We start from the raw sequence: 19,172 nt of genomic DNA, 5'->3' as shown, positions 1-19,172 counted from the left end.
AATCCCCTACTGAAACTTCAACCACTTGGCTGGGCTCATTTCCCAACACCAGGTCCAGTTTGGCACATAAATTTGCATACTGGATGGAAAGCAGAAGCCCAAAGCTAATTTGATGTTCCCTGGCTTGAGACACTGAAGGTAAGTAGCCAACCCAAAAACCATTTTGCTTCTGCTAGCAAACATTGTACTTGGGTAACTATATACAAGTGCCTTCTGTAGTAGTGTGTTTCTAGTTAACACCATCCCAGCACTGGAGACCAGCCAATCAATTTTACCTAAAAGAACTGGGCCACAAAACTTGAGCTTTTTAAATTAGCAACATATGCTATGACACATTTGGTCAGGCTTAATTTTGACAGTTCCCAAAAGGTAATAGAACAAGGACACTGTGACAATACAATTATTCATTTTACAACTTCAAATGTACATTTGAATTATGACAAGATGTGCATTTAGAGTCATATGGCACATAAAAGCCCAACTCATCCAGTAACCATATTTCCAAAACCAAACTAGTCCCATTTGCCTGCATTTGGCTCATATTCCTCCAAACCATCCAGGTGCCTTTTAAGTGTTGTAATTGTGCATACCTCTACCACTTCCTCTCGTAGCTCATTACATACACACTACTCCGTGAAAAAGTTGACCCTTACGTCCCTTTTAAATCTTTCCTCTCATCTTAAATCTATGCCCTCTAGTTTTGAAGTCCCCCTATCTTAAAGAAAAGGCCTTGGTTATTCACCTCACCTATACCCCTCATGACTTTTTAAACCTCCAAAAGTCACCTCTCAACCTCCTATGATCCAGGGGAAAAAAATGTATCAGTCTATCCAGTCTCTTTATAACTCAAACCCTCTAGCTTTGATAACATTCTTGTAAATCTTCTTTGACCTCTCCACTTTAATTACAATTCCTACACAGTACTCCAATTGCAACCTTAATGTTTTGTGCAGCTATAATATGACAACCCAATGCTCAATGTACTCAATGCTCTGACCAATGAAGGCAAGAATACCAAAACACCTTCACCACCCTGTCTGCATGCAACTCCACTTTCAAGGAGCGATGTACCTGCACTCCTAAATTCCTGTTTGACACCACCTCCCAGGGCCCTACTATTAACTGTGTAAGTCCTGCCCTGGTTAGTTTTATCAAAATGAAACACATCACATTTATCTGAATTAAACTTCATTTGCCAATCCTTGGCCCACTTACCCAGTTGATCAAGATCCTGTTATACTCTTTAGATAACCACCTTCACTGTTCAGTATACCATCAATTTTAGTGTCACGTGCAAGCTTACGAACCATACCCCATATTCACATCCAAATTATTTATGTACATGACAAACAGCAGACCCAGCATAACCCTTGCAGCACACCACTATCCTCTAGTTTGGCTTAGAATTCGAGATATACAGTATGGAAACAGACCTTTTCGGTCCAACTCGTCCACGCCGACCAGATATCCCAACTTAGTTCGAACAACCAGTCTACCATCACAGTTTCCTGCTGACAAATAACATACAACCAAACAGCTTGTCCCATCACCTGTGGCAATTTTCAAAATTAACCACCATTAAAAACACCCATGTTTCCAATTGTAGTATTTAAAAATAGGGAAAGGTAGAGGTGAAAATCAACAACATACAAAGAAGAAACAGTATTGGAGGAACACAATTCTCAGTGGAGCAAACAAAGATATGAAGGGAATGAGAATTTTAAGTTGTGGCCTTGCAGAGTGGGAGCCAATTTACTAGGGCAAGCATAAAATTGAAAGCCCCGCAGTGAGAGAGACATTAGAACCTGAAAAGTTGTAAACCTACAACCTTCCTCTGCAGAAGAAGTGAGTCACTGTGGGCAACCAACAGACAATGAAAAAGAAAGTCATTGTTGGAAATTCAAGGCTGGGATGGATAATTTTTCTTTCCCTCCAGGGGGTTATCAAAATATGAGGTCAATGCAAAATGATTACAGGTGCACAGCCAGTTAAATAGAAAATTTTATTTGCAAATACAAATGTAATTACATATGAAATTTATAAATATTCTTACATCAAAAATGTACAAAAATTGTAATAAAATTAGTACAAACGTCTTTTCAAGGCAAAGCAAGGCAGTGCGAGTTTCATTCCATCACACTGATCCTGTTCAGATAAAATTAGAGATATCCTGAGCTGTAGTTCCAATCACAGGGTATGCTTTTCACATGAATTATTCAGTATCCTGAAGTATTCATAATTTTCATTATGAAAGAGGAAATAAAATCATTTCGTGGCTGGGTAGAAGTTCAGAAACTAACCAGTTTTGTAATGAACAGACATTATACAAAAGGAAACCTTTCACTGAGCAGGATACTGGACAAGGCAAGAGATTAGTGTTACTTGAAGATGAGTATTTCCTTTCAATTAATCTTTAAAAAGTACAGAAGTGCAAGATTTCAAACAGACTTTGAATGCTGGAAATCAACTGAAAACAAACAAAACTGTCAGAAAATGCAGACAAGGGACATGGAAATTAAATCTTTTAGATTACACAGTTACAAATCCACAGCATATTATTATATAGTTTCATTTGTCTGCAGAAAAACAAATGCATCAGTTAGCACCCCTCCCCAAGGCAGGCAAGAATCTGGAGTGCAGCTTTTCCTGGTCTAACAAATAACCAGTGATCATTGCTAGCCCATGGGATTTGCTCAATGCACTTTACACAAGGTTAAAATGCATTATCTTCAGTGGCTTCTCTCTGCACAGTGAATGGTAATAGAGGCGCAATCAAGCACTGCAACAGTGACATGCTCTTTTCATACTATGCTAGCGCATAATTTGAAAATCTCAACTTTACAGAACAGCATGTGGTCCAGTTCAGAGACTGTCAGGACTACTGAAAGTCCAGAATTCCCTAAAATAATTGTGATTTCATGTTTTCTGCACAAGTTAGAATATTAGTTTGTTATGAGGGGCTGGCAATGAGCGGTTATCTCAATTCAATTCCTAAGCTCCCAATTTTCACCCGGATCCTGAGGTGGATGTGAAGTGGAAACACTGTCAAACAGGTTTCATTGAGAAATTAGGAAACAGACAGGAAAGGGCAAAAAGCTACTGGGAAGAATGTAGTCCTGACTTGGGATTGGATGCTATAGGCACTGGATATTGGAAATAGTCCATGCTACAGGGCTAAAATACTTCATTCTAATGATGATGAAAGCCACTTTCGCTACTTTTAAAAATACAAGATTAAAAATGAAAGAGCTGGGGATGACTACACAGTTTACATCAGTGTGGGCTAGTGTAAATACACAGATGCATTACAATCCAGCCTGCACCATACCACTCAGTATCTCAGTCTCACGAATAATGCCAGAATATGCTCCAGGTAATGTCACAATTTCCTAAATGAGACTGGAGTGGTTAAACAATGGAAGTATTACCCTAAACTCCATCTGCCCTGTTGATACACTTAAATTGATGATGAAGCAACTCATTTCTTTATATCTGAAAAGTGTACGCCTGAGAAGATTAATAGGAGTTGGCTACAAAAGTAGTTCATGCTTTGTCTCAAAATGGTTAATTATAATAACCCTCTGAAAAGACTGGATTAACCACCCCTAGGATTACATTTTCACTGCTTCTCAACTTCTGCTGGAAGTTAACAGACAGAATTTCAAACAATCTAGGAGCTGTCACCAAATATAAAAAAAATTAAAATAGAAATTGCTGAAAAACACTTAGCAGGCCAGTGAGCATCTGCGAAGAAACAGACAGAGGTAACACCTTAGTTTTGAAAAGGTGCTGTACAACTATTAACCATTCTCCTAATCCAGATGTTGTCAGGCCTGCTGAGTGCTCCTGGCATTTGAATTTCAGTGCAGATCTCCAGCATCCACAGTACGTTGCTACTACACAAATTATTGGCAGCATTGCCACTTTCACTAAAAATAAGATTACAGTACACAAAGTGAGTGCACAAGCACTTATTTTAAAGTTTGACTACTTATTGAAGTGCAGATAAAGGAAGGCAGTTGCCTGTTTAATGCGTTAAGATGATGCAGGTTTCACAGCTGCAAATTAGATCACCTGTTTCTACTTTACAAGAAACCTAGTTGCGGCAAGTTTGTGAACTTCTTTTCTGAATTAGATTCAATAAAAGGCATTTACCAGAAAATCCAACACAAAAATCCAGTGCAGTGTCCTCCACACCCACTCCCAGTGCACACATTTACTGCGTTATGCAGTTGTCTCCCATGTCCTGAGCATATCGATCCGAAATCCTAGTCCTCAACTCATCGATGTCTCTGCTCAATTGCCTCACTTCAGCCAGTCTCTTGGTCAGTAGCTCAGTGTTCTGCCAGTTCCCTTCTTCTGCACTGGAGTAATGCATCGCTGAAGAAAGCAAATAATTCAAAACAACATAAAGCAGAGACCAAGAAACCACCAATCTGCCCACAGTCCATAGAGGATTATCCTGAACAGAACCCTGCCATTCCTACCTTACCAAATTCCATTATTTGATCATCCACTCTCTTCCCTCATCTATTCTGTACTTAAAGTTGAGGAACTTCACGTCAAGCACACTGTCAGTATCTTGTACTGCAGATCAGGATCAATATAACCAGAATGAATCAGACAAAACAACATTCTGCAATTGGCCATCATTGCTATTGCTTAAACTCATCAACCACACCTGAACAGTGCCAATCTACACAGTAGGCCTAGGCAGCCCAAATACATTTCACAGAATTTGCAATCAACAGGTTGGAGAAAAAGTGAGGACTGCAGATTCTGGAGACCAGAGTTAAAAAGTGTGGTGCTGGAAAAGCGCAGCAGTCCAGGCAGCATCCGAGGAGCAGGAAAATTGACGTTTCGAGCATAAGCCCTTCTTCAGGAATGGTTGGGTCTGTTACATCACCCAGCTGCCCTTTCCATCACACCCTGTCCTCCATTTCCTTCCAAAAAAAAACTCCAGAACTTTAAATACCTCCCTTCACTCCACAACAGCTCAATATCCACTATTGTTGAAGCATATTCTTTTGTCAACCTGAGCAGCTTCTCAGCTTATTTCAGCCTTGATCCTGGAGTTGAGCAAGAAACGGAATTGGAACTACACCTATTCGATTACCCTCCTCCATTGGATTTTTATCCCTTCAAGTTAACTATATATTCACTAGTGTTTGAAAGGAATGACATCTCACTGCCAAACTGTGTCAATAGCTCCCCATAAAATTTATGCCATCCATCAAATTTAGATTTGGACAACTGCTATTCCAAGTACTGGCAGTTTTTGATTCAATAAATGAATGCAGGGTTTTTTTCTGGTTGATATGTAAACATTGAAATGTTAAGTGGAAGTTTTATTGAATTATCTAAAATGAGGATAGAACCACCAACCTGTCTTTCCTTAAAACTAGATTATAACCATTGGGAAGTGCAATTGTACATTTCTTCTCCCATCTTTCCTGAAGGCAGTGAGTTACCCTGAGACTATGGGCCAGTATGGCAGGACCAGCACCACAAGTGGCCACTAGAAGTCACTGAGTAAGAGCAGTCCTCAGGATATTTGAACATGAGAACAAGATAAAAAAATCATAGCCAATTTAAATCCCATCTTATGGTACAGTATTAAATGTGCAACATATTCACTGACAGGACAAGAACATTACCAAGCAAGCTGGGTTTTTAAATTACAGAATTTTGAGAATGCTCTGTTCTGTGTCTGTATGTGGGCAGCACGGTGGCACAGTGGTTAGCACTGCTGCCTCACAGCGCCAGAGACCCGGGTTCAATTCCCACCTCAGGTGACTAACTGTGTGGAGTCTGCACGTTCTCCCCATGCCTGCGTAGGTTTCCTCCGGGTGCTCCGGTTTCCTCCCACAGTCCAAAGATGTGCAGGTCAGGTGAATTGGCCATACTAAATTGCACGTAGTGTTAGGTAAGGGGTAAACGTAGGGGTATGGGTGGGTTGCGCTTGGGCGGGGTGGTGTGGACTTGTTGGGCCGAAGGGCCTGTTTCCACACTAAGTAAATCTAATCTAATCACTAAGTCCTATTCACCTTTCACCTCTAGTGCTCACCAAGCTAACTGAAATACAGCTAAGCAAAATACCTATTTTATTTTTTTTTTTTTTAAGATTCTTCAATTTAAATTCACTTGCTGCTCTTTCCCCTCCAACTCTTAATCTCCTTCAATACCCACAATTTCCTACTTTGGCCACTTCAACATCCCCTACTTTAACTGCATTGTCTCAGATGCCAAGATCTCAGCTCTCAAAGTCTCTCCCACTCTTCAAAACCTACCTTTGACTATCCCACCTTCATATTGCCTTTGGTAGCTGGGTGTCAAACTGCATGATAAACAGTTGTGTAGATTCCTTAGACATTTTATTACATTCAAAGTGTGGATAAATACAAGTTTTTGACTACTGATTCTGGCACTTTAAGTACAGTTGTTGATTTTTAAAATAATCATACTGGGATTTTCAGCTCAAATTATCTGGACTAATAATCCAGTCCCAAATACTATTATTCTCCACTGTTTTGGATGCATATGTGCTGTCATTAAGAAAAGATTATTTCAAGAGTGCAGGCACACTGGTTACTTACACTGGATCCCCAGCAGCAGAGAGAGGTTGGGATCTTTGCCTTGGGTTCTCTGAGTGAGAATGTTACAGATTGCCTGAAGATCATGCAAGCTCCTAGCCAGCTCTCTTTGCAGCCTCCCCAACAGATGCATGCTTTCAGATGGAAGCTGCTTGCTCTGGTCCAGCTGTGCCAACTGTTCCTGAAGAGTCAAATTCTTTTCAATTAACTCCTGATTCTGAGCAGAAAGCTGGAAAACAGAGCAAAGTGCCAAGGTGTATTTTGATGCACTCTTTAAAAATGGTGAAGCCTTGAGCTGTAACTGTTTTAAATTGTGGCACACAATTGTATGATGTTATTTTCCAGCACTCTCCCCTCCATCACCAACTCCTTTTTCATTTATACATAACATGATGAATCCGCTTTGTAACATTAGCCTCAGTTTTGAATTTTGGGGCAGGGGTGGTTACATTATTCTCTTTGTTTTGATTTTTTGTTTTCTTTAATGTACCCAACACAGCAGCCAGATAACCTGTCTGAAGGGTTCCACGCTAAACTAGGGAATTGTCAAAGCAGGTAAAAACAATGACTGCAGATGCTGGCAACCAGATTCTGGATCAGTGGTGCTGGAAGAGCACAGCAATTCAGGCAGCATCCGAGGACAGGCAAAATCTGCCTGTCCTCAGATGCTGCCTGAATTGCTGTGCTCTTCCAGCACCACTGATCCAGAATTGTCAAAGCAGCTCAACGATATCCTTCCACCCGAGTAGCGTTTGTCTTCATAAGAGGGCATAGCACAATTGGCACTTCCACCGTGTAAATTTACACCTAGATTCAGGGAAATACACTGCAGATACAGTTACTTCTGGTATTATAGAAGTTACTTATATCCAAGAGATAGAGTGTCTCCCAAGGGGTGTGGCTGTATACCAATAGCTATCGCCATAGCCACCTCTAGTTTGGGTAATGGTGGAAGGCACAGAAGGACAGCAGAGGAGTGTGTGTGCATGGGACAGCATCAACCTGAGAAGGGCTTTCAAAAAAAATAAAATGCTGCAAATTTAAGTTAATTGTTTCAGTGTACAGTGCAAAAAAAAAGTTATCAAAACATTATACTTAGGCCTGAATAATTATTGCATTGAAACTAAGTCATCATTAATGTAGATCAATGATGGAAGGTTACATACTAATGACAGGCTATACCACCCACCCTTAAAAATGGAGAACAGCTAGTACAAAGGAGGTACTAATTTGCTGTTTAACAGCAGCATGCACATATAAAGGATCAAGATGTTCATTTTTTTTTAAAAAAGGAAAAAGCTTACATTGAACATAGGCATCACTGGCTAGGTCAGCACATTTTTTAAAAAAAGTTATCCTGGAAAAGGTGATAGTCAGCTGCCTTCCTAGAATCATGCAGTCCATGGTGTGTACATGCACCCATTGTATGTAAGGAGTTCCTGGTTTGTGACCTAACAACAACAAAGGGACAGCTACACAGGTCCAAGTGTGACATGGAGGGAAGCTTGCAGGTGGTGTCATCCCACATCCAACGGCTAGAGGTTACAGGTTTGGAACATAATATTAGAAGAATCTGGCGAATTACTTTGGATGATGTACACTGCTTCCAAGATGCATAAGTGATGAAGGAAGAAAACAAAATACTGTCAATGGGATGCAAAAATCAGGTAGTCTTTTTTGCCCTGGATGGAGTCACTGACCTACTCTTATAACTACAGTATACACAGGACTGGTAGAGTTCAGTATCTAGTCAATGGTAACCAGAGAACAATGAGTGTAGAGGATTCAGCAATAGCAATGACAATTTAACCATCGTACCAAAGGATTGGGAACATGACACCCAAAAGGGGAAAGATAGGCAAACAAAAAAAAAGGGAAACTATAGACCAGTTTGATCTCCATAGTGGGAAGTTGCTGGAGTCTATCATAAAGAAGGAGATAACTGAAATTTGGAAAAAGAAAGCTCAATTCATTACTATCAACACAGTTTCATGAAAGTCAAGACATGCTTGACAAAGTTGCCTGGAATTCTTGGAGGGTGGTGTAACCAGCAAGGTGGATAATTGGGACCCAGTGGATATGGTATATCGAGATTTCCAGAAGGCATTTGACAAGGTGCCACACAAGACTGATCCAGAAGGTTAGAACCCGGGGTGGGGTGGTGGTGGTAGTAGTAAAGGGCACAGTATTTTCTTGTAGAGAGAATTGGCTGGCTGACAAAAAGCAGAGGCTCAGGATAAATGGGTCCTAATGGATGGCAAATTCTAAACAGTAGGGTGCCAAAGGGTTCAGTTTGCTGACTTCAATTATTTACAAGTGTGTATAAAAGTGATTTGCAAGCAAGCACACAGTGTAACATAAAATGTGCAGATGATAGTAAAATAAGTGGGAAAGTAAGCTGTGCTAAGGAGATAAAACATTTTACAGATGGGTACTGATAGGATAGGAGAATGGGCCACAATCTAGCAGATGGAGTTTAACATGTATAAGTGTGGGATTGTCTATTTTGGCTGGACAAATAAAGAAGCAAATTATTATTGAAGTGGGAAGCAGATCAAAAAAGTGTATCAGAGCGGAGGGATCTGGGTATCTTTATGCTCGAATCGCAGAAAGTGGGTATGCAGGTGCAGCATATAACAAGGCAAATATAATCCTGGCATTCATTGCAAAAGGACTGGATTATAATAGTAAAGAAGTTTTGTTGCAATTATACAAAGACATTGGTGCAACCTGGAGTATTGTGTCCAGTTTGAAGGGTGCAGTGGCCCTGGAAGCCATTCAGAAGAGGTTGACCAGATTGATTTGAAGGATGAAAGGGCTGTTGTAAGAGGAGCTGTTGAATAGCTTGGGCTTGTACTTGGAGTTCAGAAGCATGATGGGGATCTGATCAAGATATATAAAATGCTAAAAGGGATTGATAAGGTAGACATTGATCAAATGCTCCCCTTTGTGGGATGATCTCAGGTGGATATAGAGTGAGGGGAGATAGATTCAAAACTGAAATGAGGAAAAAACTACTTCTCTCAGAAGGTTTTGAAACTGTGGAACATACTGCCCCAGGAGTGCAGTGGAAGTAGAATCAACCCGATTCAAGAAAGAAATGTGTATGTTTCTGATTAAAAGTGGGATAAAGGGCAATGGGGTGCAGGCAGGAAAGTGGCATTGAGACTAGGATAAAATCAGCCATGTTAAATGGCACAATCAGCACAAAGGGCTGAACTGCCTACTCCCACTCCTAGTTCCTATATCTGAATGATCAGATATGAATGTCAAAATCCACATGAACAAATAGAACTCATTTTCACTACCATATTGACTGGGGATATGCAAAGTAATTCTATGATCCCAACTCATTGTGAAAGATGGGATTTCTGAATACTTGGAAGTGCATGGTTTCATCAAAAAGGAGAGATCATGCCTGACAAATCTGTTAGAATTCTTTGAGGAAGTAACAAGGTAAGACCAGGGAGAGCCAATGTGTATTATCTACCTGGACTTTAAGGAGCCTTTGACAAGGTGCCACAAGGAGGCCACTGAGTAAGATAGGGACCTATGGTTTCTGAGACTAGGTGCTGGCATGGAGAGACACTTGGCTGTCTGACAGAAAGGGGATAAAAAGGGTCCTTCTCAGGATGGCAGCCTGTGTTCCACAAGGCTCAGTATTGGGACCACAACTTCTCACTTTATACATTAACAATCTGGATGAAGGAACGGAGGGCAATCTGGCTAGGTTTGCAGATGATACAAAGATAGGTAGAGGGACAGATAGCACTGAGGGGGCAGGGAGGCTACAGAAGGATTTAGACAGTTAAGAGAGTGGGCAAAGAAGTGGCAGGTGGAGTACAACGTGGGAAAGTGAGAGGTCTTGCATTTTGGTCGGGAGAATAGAGGCATGGACTATTTTTTAAACGGGGAAGAAATTCTGAAGTCTGAATTGCAAAGAAACTTAGGTGTTCTCGTCCAGAATTCCTTCAAGGTAAACTTGCAGGTTCGGTCAGTAGTTAGGAAAACAAATGCAATGATTGCATTTTATTTTCAGAGAACTTGGAGGCTCTATAAAGCTCTGGTGAGAATCACATTTGGGAGTATTGTGTACAATTTTGGGCCTCATCTCAGGAAGGATGTACTGACCCTGGAGCATGTTCAGAGGAGCTTCATGAGAATGGTCCCAGGAATTAAAAGCTTAACATGAGGAATATTTGAGGACTCTGGGTTTATACTCAGTTTACAAGGATGAGGGGGAATCTAATTGAAACATACAGAATACTAAATGGCCTGGACAGAGTAGGATGTTGGGATGATATTTCCATTGGTGCGAGAGACTAGGACCGGAGGGCACAGCCTTAGAGTAAAAGGGAAGACCTTTTAGAACGGAGATAAGGAGAAACATCTTCAGCCAGAGAGTGGGGGAATCCATGGAATTCATTGCCACATAAGGCTGTGGTGACCAGCTCATTGAGTATATTTAAGACTGAGATAGATAGGTTCTTGAGTATCAAGGGGATCAAGGTTATGGGAAGAAAGCGGGAGAATGGATTGAGAAACTTACCAGTCATGACTGAACGGCAGAGCAAACTCAATGGGGTAAATAGCCTAATTTCTGCTCCTATGTGCAATTCTGGTCTCCTTCCTATTGGAAAGATAGTGAAACTTGAAAGGGTTCAGAAAAGATTTACAAGGATGTTGCCAGGGTTGGAGAATCTGAGCTAGGGGGAGAGGCTGGGGCTGTTTTCCCTGGACTGTCGGAGGCTGAGGGGTGACCTTATAGAGGTTTACAAAATTATGAGGGGCATGGATAGGATAAATAGGCGAAGTCTTTTCCCTGGGTCAGGGAATCCAGAACTAGAGGGCATATGTTTAAGGTGAGAGGGGAAAGATATAAGAGAGACCTAAGGGGTAACTTTTTCACACAGAGGGTGGTACGTGTATGGAATGAGCTGCCAGAGGATGTAGTGGAGGATAGTACAATTGCAACATTTAAAAGGCATTTGGATGGGTATATGAATAGGATGGGTTTGGAGGGATATGGGCCGGGTGCTGGCAGGTGGGACTAGATTGGGTTGGGATATCTGGTCGGCATGGACGGATTGGACCGAAGGGTCTGTTTCCATGTTGTACATCTCTATGACTACGTCTTGCGGTCTTCTCTAGGCAATAAAATTAATAAATCTTTCAAAGCACAGGATCTGTACAAGGACTGCAAGTGCATTATTTTTGAACAAACAGCTACAATATAAAACATTTAGAATTGCCAAGTCCACTAGCTTAGAAGATCCATTAATTGGTCATTACAAAGGCCCATTTTAGTATGTTGGACCAATTTTATCCTTGGAAGTCACCATACTTTAGGAACTGCAGCAATTGTTTGTCCTGCAGGATGCAAAAGCTGCTTTTAACTCATCCTGTTCTCACCTCTTTCATGGCCTTCTTCAGTAACTGTGATCCATTCTCCTTCCCAGATAGCTCCTCACGAAGACCCTGACTTGTTTCTTCTTCTTGTGCCACACGTTCTTCCAGAGCCTATACATTTTGATACAAAGTTAAAATACTTCAATAAGCTCCAACAGCGCAGCTGGTCCTCACTCTCTCAAAAGAACTAATTGCAGGACAATGACACAGTGACCAAATTAATTGGTGTTCTCAGGCTTTACCAGCATGGTACTATCATAACCAAGCCAAATGTTGTCCTCACTACATGCTTAACAGCAATGTTCATCGAATAATGATTAAGCCTTAGAATGCAGATTAATCTTGCTCTCCAGCCCAAAGATTCTGAATGCAACTCAAAGGTGAACTGAAAAGGATTCTTATATCAAAAGATGTTCTCTGATGTAAGAAAGATCCATTTAATAGTAAGCTGGATAAATACATGAGGGAAGGGAGTAGAAAGATATGCTGACTGAGTTAGAAAAAGTGTGACAGGAGGTAGTTCTGCACTTTACATTCTACATAACTCATCTCTGACCAGATACAGGGCATGTACCAAAAGGGTCAGCCCTGCAAAAATCACCTGTTATATTGCCTAATTTTAAGTGTTACTTATTTTCATGCATATCCTTCATATTGTTGAGCACTTCCAGATCAATAAAGCAAGGCAGAGCGTAGAGTAACCAGAGCTCCTGTCTTATAGCTTAAACCACTTTACTAAATCAACCACCCTAATACCCAAAAGATCGTCAGTTTTGTATTGCAGCACAATCAACCAGAACCTGGGCTGGAACTGTGTGCACAGCACAGCACAGCACAGCGATTCAACACTTACATGCCATCAGTAAAGTCTGGAATGAAAGACAACATGCAGGGCTTAGGAGAGAGAGAGAGAGTGTCATTCACTTCCTTTTGCCCAGGTAAGTTACACAGGTGACATTTTAGAAATTCCTTACCTGTATTTGTGAGGTAAGCTGCTCAATACTTTTTTGTTGTTTATCTATGATCTAATGAATGAACAAAGAATTAGAAATAGTATCTGAAAAGAGCATAATTAATTAGTTCTAGTGTTGTGATCATTTACACAGGACAAATTGTATACACAATACTGGAATACGGAATTCTCCAACTACATTGTGAATATCCTGCCTTCTGCACAATAAGAATAAGATAATAGATAGCACTTATTAAACACTAAAGGTGAGTGTGACCAAAGACAAAAGAAAGAAAAAGTCTTAAATGTTTTTGGGATATCATGTAATTCTAGCATATTTAATGACCTGTAATGAGTCAAAGACTTTAGACAATTTCAAAATGAGGTGCAATTAGACTTCAAGTCCATAGAAACATTAAGTTTCCAGTTATTTTCCCCTGTTAGTATCAAGACTTTATCAATGCATTTAGATTAAAATGCACCATGAGAGTGACTGCAGCATTTCGTGTGGTCATGTAAGGACAGCAGGATGTGAACTGGCTGAATTATGCCTGTTTAAGATGAAGGAAAGGACAATGGCAGTGCATCACAAACCAATGATTTTCTAATCTGATCCCACTTAAACTCACTACAACCTTTTCAAAAAAGGGCAATAAAACCTGGTCTTTCCAGCAACACCCATATCTCAAGAACAAATACATAGCCAAATTTACTCATGATCCCAGAAAAACCAAGCAGGAATAAAAGCAGCATTGTTACATTTAGAAGGTTATTCTCAAAATTTACCTAATATAGTTCAATCTGCAAAAAGGAAAACACATGAAAGTCTACTTTTATATGCATGTAGGTTTCAGCCAAGCACTCAACATAAAAACAAATTGAACCCCATCTCTCCTCAGCCCACTCCATCAGAAAGTTGTGAGCAGCTCCTTTCCCCCCCACTCACAAACCTCTCTTCCCAACCTGCTTTCCCTTACAACTCACTCACCTTCACATTACTGTTCTCCAATCCTCACTTCACGCACATCCCTCGCCCAAACCCATCCTGATTTGTTCTCCAATTATTCTTTTTTTGGCTCCCAGGATCAGGATTTCCCCACCCAATCACAACATGTACAAGCTAGAATGGAGAGAAGCCACTATGAAACGTCAGGTGAGACTTCCCAGCCCTCAACTCCCTACACCCAGTCTCTGCCAGCCAACCTAACAGCCCTGGCTAGGAAGTCTACTTAAACAAAAAAAAACAAAACTGGCACAACAGCTTTTTACTGCCCTGACTGGTTCACTTTTCAGTGCCCCAATAGAATAGTCATTCAGAATGTTGATTGGGTAACTAAGGATTTAAAAGGACTGGCATAGGTTGAAGCCAAAGCGATGAAGTTTCCAATTAAAAACAAAAGACAAGACAGGGAAGATTTTCATACCACTGCAGACTAGGTACAGTGTCCTCAAGAAGTTATTAGTGGCAAACTTTGGTAATAAGTGACCTAATCAGGTTGACGTGCAACTATTCACTAATGTTTCCACTGTCAGAGTCTGTTAGCTAAAATGCTATTGTAACTCTGTTCACAAATGATATTTAAAGCAATTTAAGAAAGGTTGTCAATTCAACTTTGATCTAACTGTGTTAAAGTGGATCATCAGTTATCTTCTTTCCCTGCAATTGCATTGTTAGTATGATGGAGTGTGGCATTTACCCATACAAATGAGTAAAATGCAATCTAACTTTTAATGATTTATCCACTTTCAGTTGATGTAATGTCCCCTTTGTCACTTCTGGATAATTATTTTGTTCTGGCCTTTAGTACAGCACAACTTCCACTTACTACAGGTATTTTAAATATACACATTTTACATATTTATTGGCAACCTGATCCACAAAGACGTGTGCTACTCACGTACAAATCTTTTAGCATTTTCTTCTCTATAAAAAGGGAATGGCTAAACCAGAATTTACTTTTGAGGATTGTCAGTTGAAATTTCCTTTGAGTCTTAATTTTTTTGTCATTGGAATTTAGCTATATTTCTGAAAGGCATTTTGGTTATGTAATTATAACATGACTGAAACTAGACTTGGTGCTGTGGGATTCCAGAGGAACTGGGTGCTGCAAGGAGCAGTGGAGAAACACAGGATAACAAAAAAAAAAAAGGGCAGGATGTTGAGTCAACAATACTTATAAAATTAATTAAATCCTATTTGTTCTTATCTAATAGGAAGCAGTTCAGTAAAGCCAGGAGTTTGGTCTACACACTAAAAGGTGGATATGGAGTCTTCATACAGCATTCAGCATAGATTCAACAGGATACTGCCTCATTGGCTACAATGCCTATACAGGTGAAGTTCTATTTGTTGCAACAGATTAAAAAGCAGTATGTGATAAAAGTGTTTAAAATTACAAAAAAAAAACGAAGAGGAGGAGGAAACATACCAATTGTGCAGAGGTAAACAATCAAAGGTCATTAATTCAACATTAAATGCGGGTTAGAAGCAAGGGCAGGACAATCTTCTTCACCGATGCTGTGGATTTTACTTTCGGGTTTATCGACAGGAGGTAGTACTTATGCAAACAAACATAAGTAGATCAGAGAGAGGAAGAAGGGTGAAAGGATACAGGAGCTGAAAATGTGTTGCTGGAGAAGCGCAGCAGGTCAGGCAGCATCCAGGGAACAGGAGAATCAACGTTTCGGGCATAAGCCCTTCTTCAGGAATGAGGAAAGTGTGTCCAGCAAGCTAAGCTAAAAAGGTAGGGAGGAGGGACTTGGGGGAGGTGTGTCAGAAGTGTGATAGGTGGAAAGAGGTCAAGGTGAGGGTGATAGGTCAGACTGGGGTGGGGGCAGAGAAGTCAGGAAGAAGATTGCAGGTTAGGAAGGCGGTGTTGAATTCGATGGATTAGACTGAGACAAGGTGGGGGGAGGGGGGAAAATGAGGAAACTGGTGAAATCCGAGTTCGTCCCTTGTGGTTGGAGGGTTCCTAGGCGGAAGAGGAGGCGCTCTTCCTCCAACCGTCGTGTTGTTGTGGTCTGGCGATGGAGGAGTCCAAAGACCTGCATATCCTTGGTGGAGTGGGAGGGGGAGTTGAAGTGTTGAGCCACAGGGTGGTTGGGTTGGTTGGTCCAGGTGTCCCAGAGGTCTTCTCTGAAACGCTCCGCAAGTAGCCGGCCTGTCTCCCCAATATAGAGGAGGCCACATCAGGTGCAGAGGATGCAATAGATGGTGTGGAGGTGCAGGTGAATCTGTGGCGGATATGGAAGTTTCCTTTGGGGCCTTGGAGGGAGGTGAGGGCGGGGGGGGGGGGGGGGGGGGAGGGAGGTGTGGGCGCAAGTCTTGCACCTCCTGCGGTTGCAGGGGAAGGTGCCAGGAGTGGAGGGTGTGGATCTGACGAGGGAGACACGGAGGGAATGGTCTTTATGGAATGCTGATAGGGGAGGGGAGGGGAGGGAAATATATCCTTGGTGGTGGGGTCCGTTTGGAGGTGGCGGAAATGACGGCGGATGATGCACTGTACATGGAGATTGGTGGAGTGGTAGGTGAGGACCAGTGGGGTTCTGTCCTGGTGGCGGTTGGAGGGGCGGGGTTCAAGGGCGGAGGAGCAGGAAGTGGAAGAGATGCGGTGGAGGGCATCGTCGACCACGTTGGGGGGGGGGGGGGGGGGGGGGATTGCGGTCCTTGAAGGAGGCCATCTGGGTTGTACGTTTTTGGAACTGGTCCTCCTGGGAGCAGATGCGGCGGAGATGAAAGAATTGGGAGAATGGGATGCCGTTTTTACAGGGGGCAGGGTGGGAGGAGGTGTAGTCCAGGTAGCTGTGGGAGTCGGTCGGTTTGTAGTAGATGTCCGTGTTGATTCGGTCGCCTGAGATAGAAATAGAAAGGTCGAGGAGGGGAGGGAGGAATCTGAGACTGTCCAGGTGAATTGGAGGTCGGGGTGGAAGGTGTTGGTGAAGTGGATGAACTGTTCAACCTCCTCGTGGGAGCACGAGACAGCGCCGATACAGTCAGTCATCGATGTAGCGGAGGAAAAGGTGGGGGTTGGGGCCAGTGTAGTTGCAGAAGATGGACTGTTCCACATATCCTACAAAGAGGCAGGCATAGCTGGGGCCCATGCGGGTGCCCATGGCTACTCCTTTCGTTTGGAGGAAGTAGGAGAATTGGAAAGGAGACCTTCACCCCGACCTCAAATTCACCTGGACAGTCTCAGATTCCTCCCTCCCCTTCCTTGACCATTCTATTTCTATCTCAGGCGACCGAATCAACACGGACATCAACTACAAACCGACCGACTCCCACAGCTACCTGGACTACACCTCCTCCCACCCTGCCCCCTGTAAAAACGCCATCCCATTCTCCCAATTCCTTAGTCTCCGCCGCATCTGCTCCCAGGAGGACCAGTTCCAAAAACGTACAACCCAGATGGCCTCCTTCAAGGACCGCAATTTTCCCCCCCCCCAACGTGGTCGACGATGCCCTCCACCGCATCTCTTCCACTTCCCGCTCCTCCACCCTTGAACCCCGTCCCTCCAACCGCCACCAGGACAGAACCCCACTGGTCCTCACCTACCACCCCACCAATCTCCATGTACAGCGCATCATCCGCCGTCATTTCCGCCACCTCCAAACGGACCCCACCACCAAGGATATATTTCCCTCCCCTATCAGCATTCCGTAAAGACCACTCCCTCAGTGACTCCCTCGTCAGATCCACACCCCCCACCAACCCAACCTCCACTCCCGGCACCTTCCCCTGCAACCGCAGGAGGTGCAAGACTTGCGCCCACACCTCCCCCCTCACCTCCCTCCAAGGCCCCAAAGGAAACTTCCATATCTGCCACAGATTCACCTGCACCTCCACACCATCTATTGCATCCTCTGCACCTGATGTGGCCTCCTCTATATTGGGGAGACAGGCCGGCTACTTGCAGAGCGTTTCAGAGAAGACCTCTGGGACACCTGGACCAACCAACCCAACCACCCTGTGGCTCAACACTTCAACTCCCTCTCCCACTCCACCAAGGATATGCAGGTCTTTGGACTCCTCCATCGCCAGACCACAACAACACGACGGTTGGAGGAAGAGCGCCTCCTCTTCCGCCTAGGAACCCTCCAACCACAAGGGACGAACTCGGATTTCACCAGTTTCCTCATTTTCCCCCCTCCCCCCACCTTATCTCAGTCTAATCCATCGAATTCAGCACCGCCTTCCTAACCTGCAATCTTCTTCCTGACTTCTCTGCCCCCACCCCAGTCTGACCTATCACTCTCACCTTGACCTCTTTCCACCTATCACATTTCCGACGCCCCTCCCCCAAGTCCCTCCTCCCTACCTTTTATCTTAGCCTGCTGGACAAACTTTCCTCATTCCTGAAGAAGAGCTTATGCCCGAAACGTCGATTCTCCTGTTCCCTGGATGCTGCCTGACCTGCTGCGCTTCTCCAGCGACACATTTTCAGCTCTGATCTCCAGCAACTGCAGACCTCACTTTCTCCTCAATGGATGCAGGAGCCTAACAGATAGGTGATTAGAATTATTTGCTCATATCGAAGAGATGCAATGTCAAAAATAGTCTTTTTCCATATTTTACCAATTTGATCTTAAAAAAAAAAAAAGAGTACAGTAAAAACTCATCAAGGCTCATTTACAGATGTGCACCAAACCTCAGCAATTGTATTGTGGAAGCTGGCCTGTTCTCAGTAATATTAAAATCCAAGCTCAGAACCGGTACATGAAAAGTTTGCGAGTTTGCTGAACTTCTCGCAGTTTGAATCAGATTTTTCTGTTCATAGCATTATAAAGCTGACTGGTAATTTCTAGCTAGTCACAAATTTGACTGATTATTCTACAGGGACCCAGAAGCTCAGAGCGAGTGGGTGGAGGATGATGTACAGGCTTGGTCAATAAACATGAGAATTATTTGGTTGAAACCTGAAAATCATGAGAATAAATTCATCCACTGATTTGAAGTCCTGTAAAAAAGATTAGTTAAGTGTACAAAATGGGCCGATTCTTAGTATCAAAATTAAGAATACAAACAAGAGGGAGGTGCAGATTATAAACTTAAAGCTCAGAGCTGGACATTGTAAAAGTAAAATAGCATTACAAGGCCAATCCCCAATCCCTTTTCACAATCTCCATTAATGCAGATATTGAATATACAGTAATTGCTGACAAACATACTGATTGGTAAGCACTCTTTCACTAATTAGACAAAGCAGAACACCTCAGT

The 19,172-nt window shown here is 42.6% G+C and overlaps 1 protein-coding gene across 4 annotated transcripts in view; it reads right to left on the bottom strand.

The window, feature by feature from the left end:
• Positions 1 to 1,983: 1,983 nt before the first annotated feature.
• The window catches only part of cep85 (centrosomal protein 85), an 86,596-nt gene continuing 69,407 nt past the window's right edge, over positions 1,984 to 19,172 (bottom strand). For all 4 annotated transcript variants that reach the window (XM_043717503.2, XM_043717504.2, XM_043717505.2 and 1 more), the window contains 4 exons: positions 12,977 to 13,027; positions 12,006 to 12,113; positions 6,597 to 6,822; positions 1,984 to 4,380 (listed from right to left, as the gene is read on the bottom strand). In XM_043717503.2, the coding sequence (XP_043573438.2) occupies positions 4,217 to 4,380; positions 6,597 to 6,822; positions 12,006 to 12,113; positions 12,977 to 13,027 (549 nt within the window). In that variant the 3' untranslated portion in view covers positions 1,984 to 4,216. The remainder of the gene's footprint in view (positions 4,381 to 6,596; positions 6,823 to 12,005; positions 12,114 to 12,976; positions 13,028 to 19,172) is intronic.

This window comes from Chiloscyllium plagiosum, unplaced genomic scaffold (genome assembly GCF_037043375.1).
Source record: "Chiloscyllium plagiosum isolate Xiang-an unplaced genomic scaffold, Cpla_swu_hap1 HiC_scaffold_30, whole genome shotgun sequence".
In the NCBI taxonomy this organism is placed as follows: domain Eukaryota; kingdom Metazoa; phylum Chordata; class Chondrichthyes; order Orectolobiformes; family Hemiscylliidae; genus Chiloscyllium; species Chiloscyllium plagiosum.
This window is presented reverse-complemented; position numbering and strand designations above follow the sequence as displayed.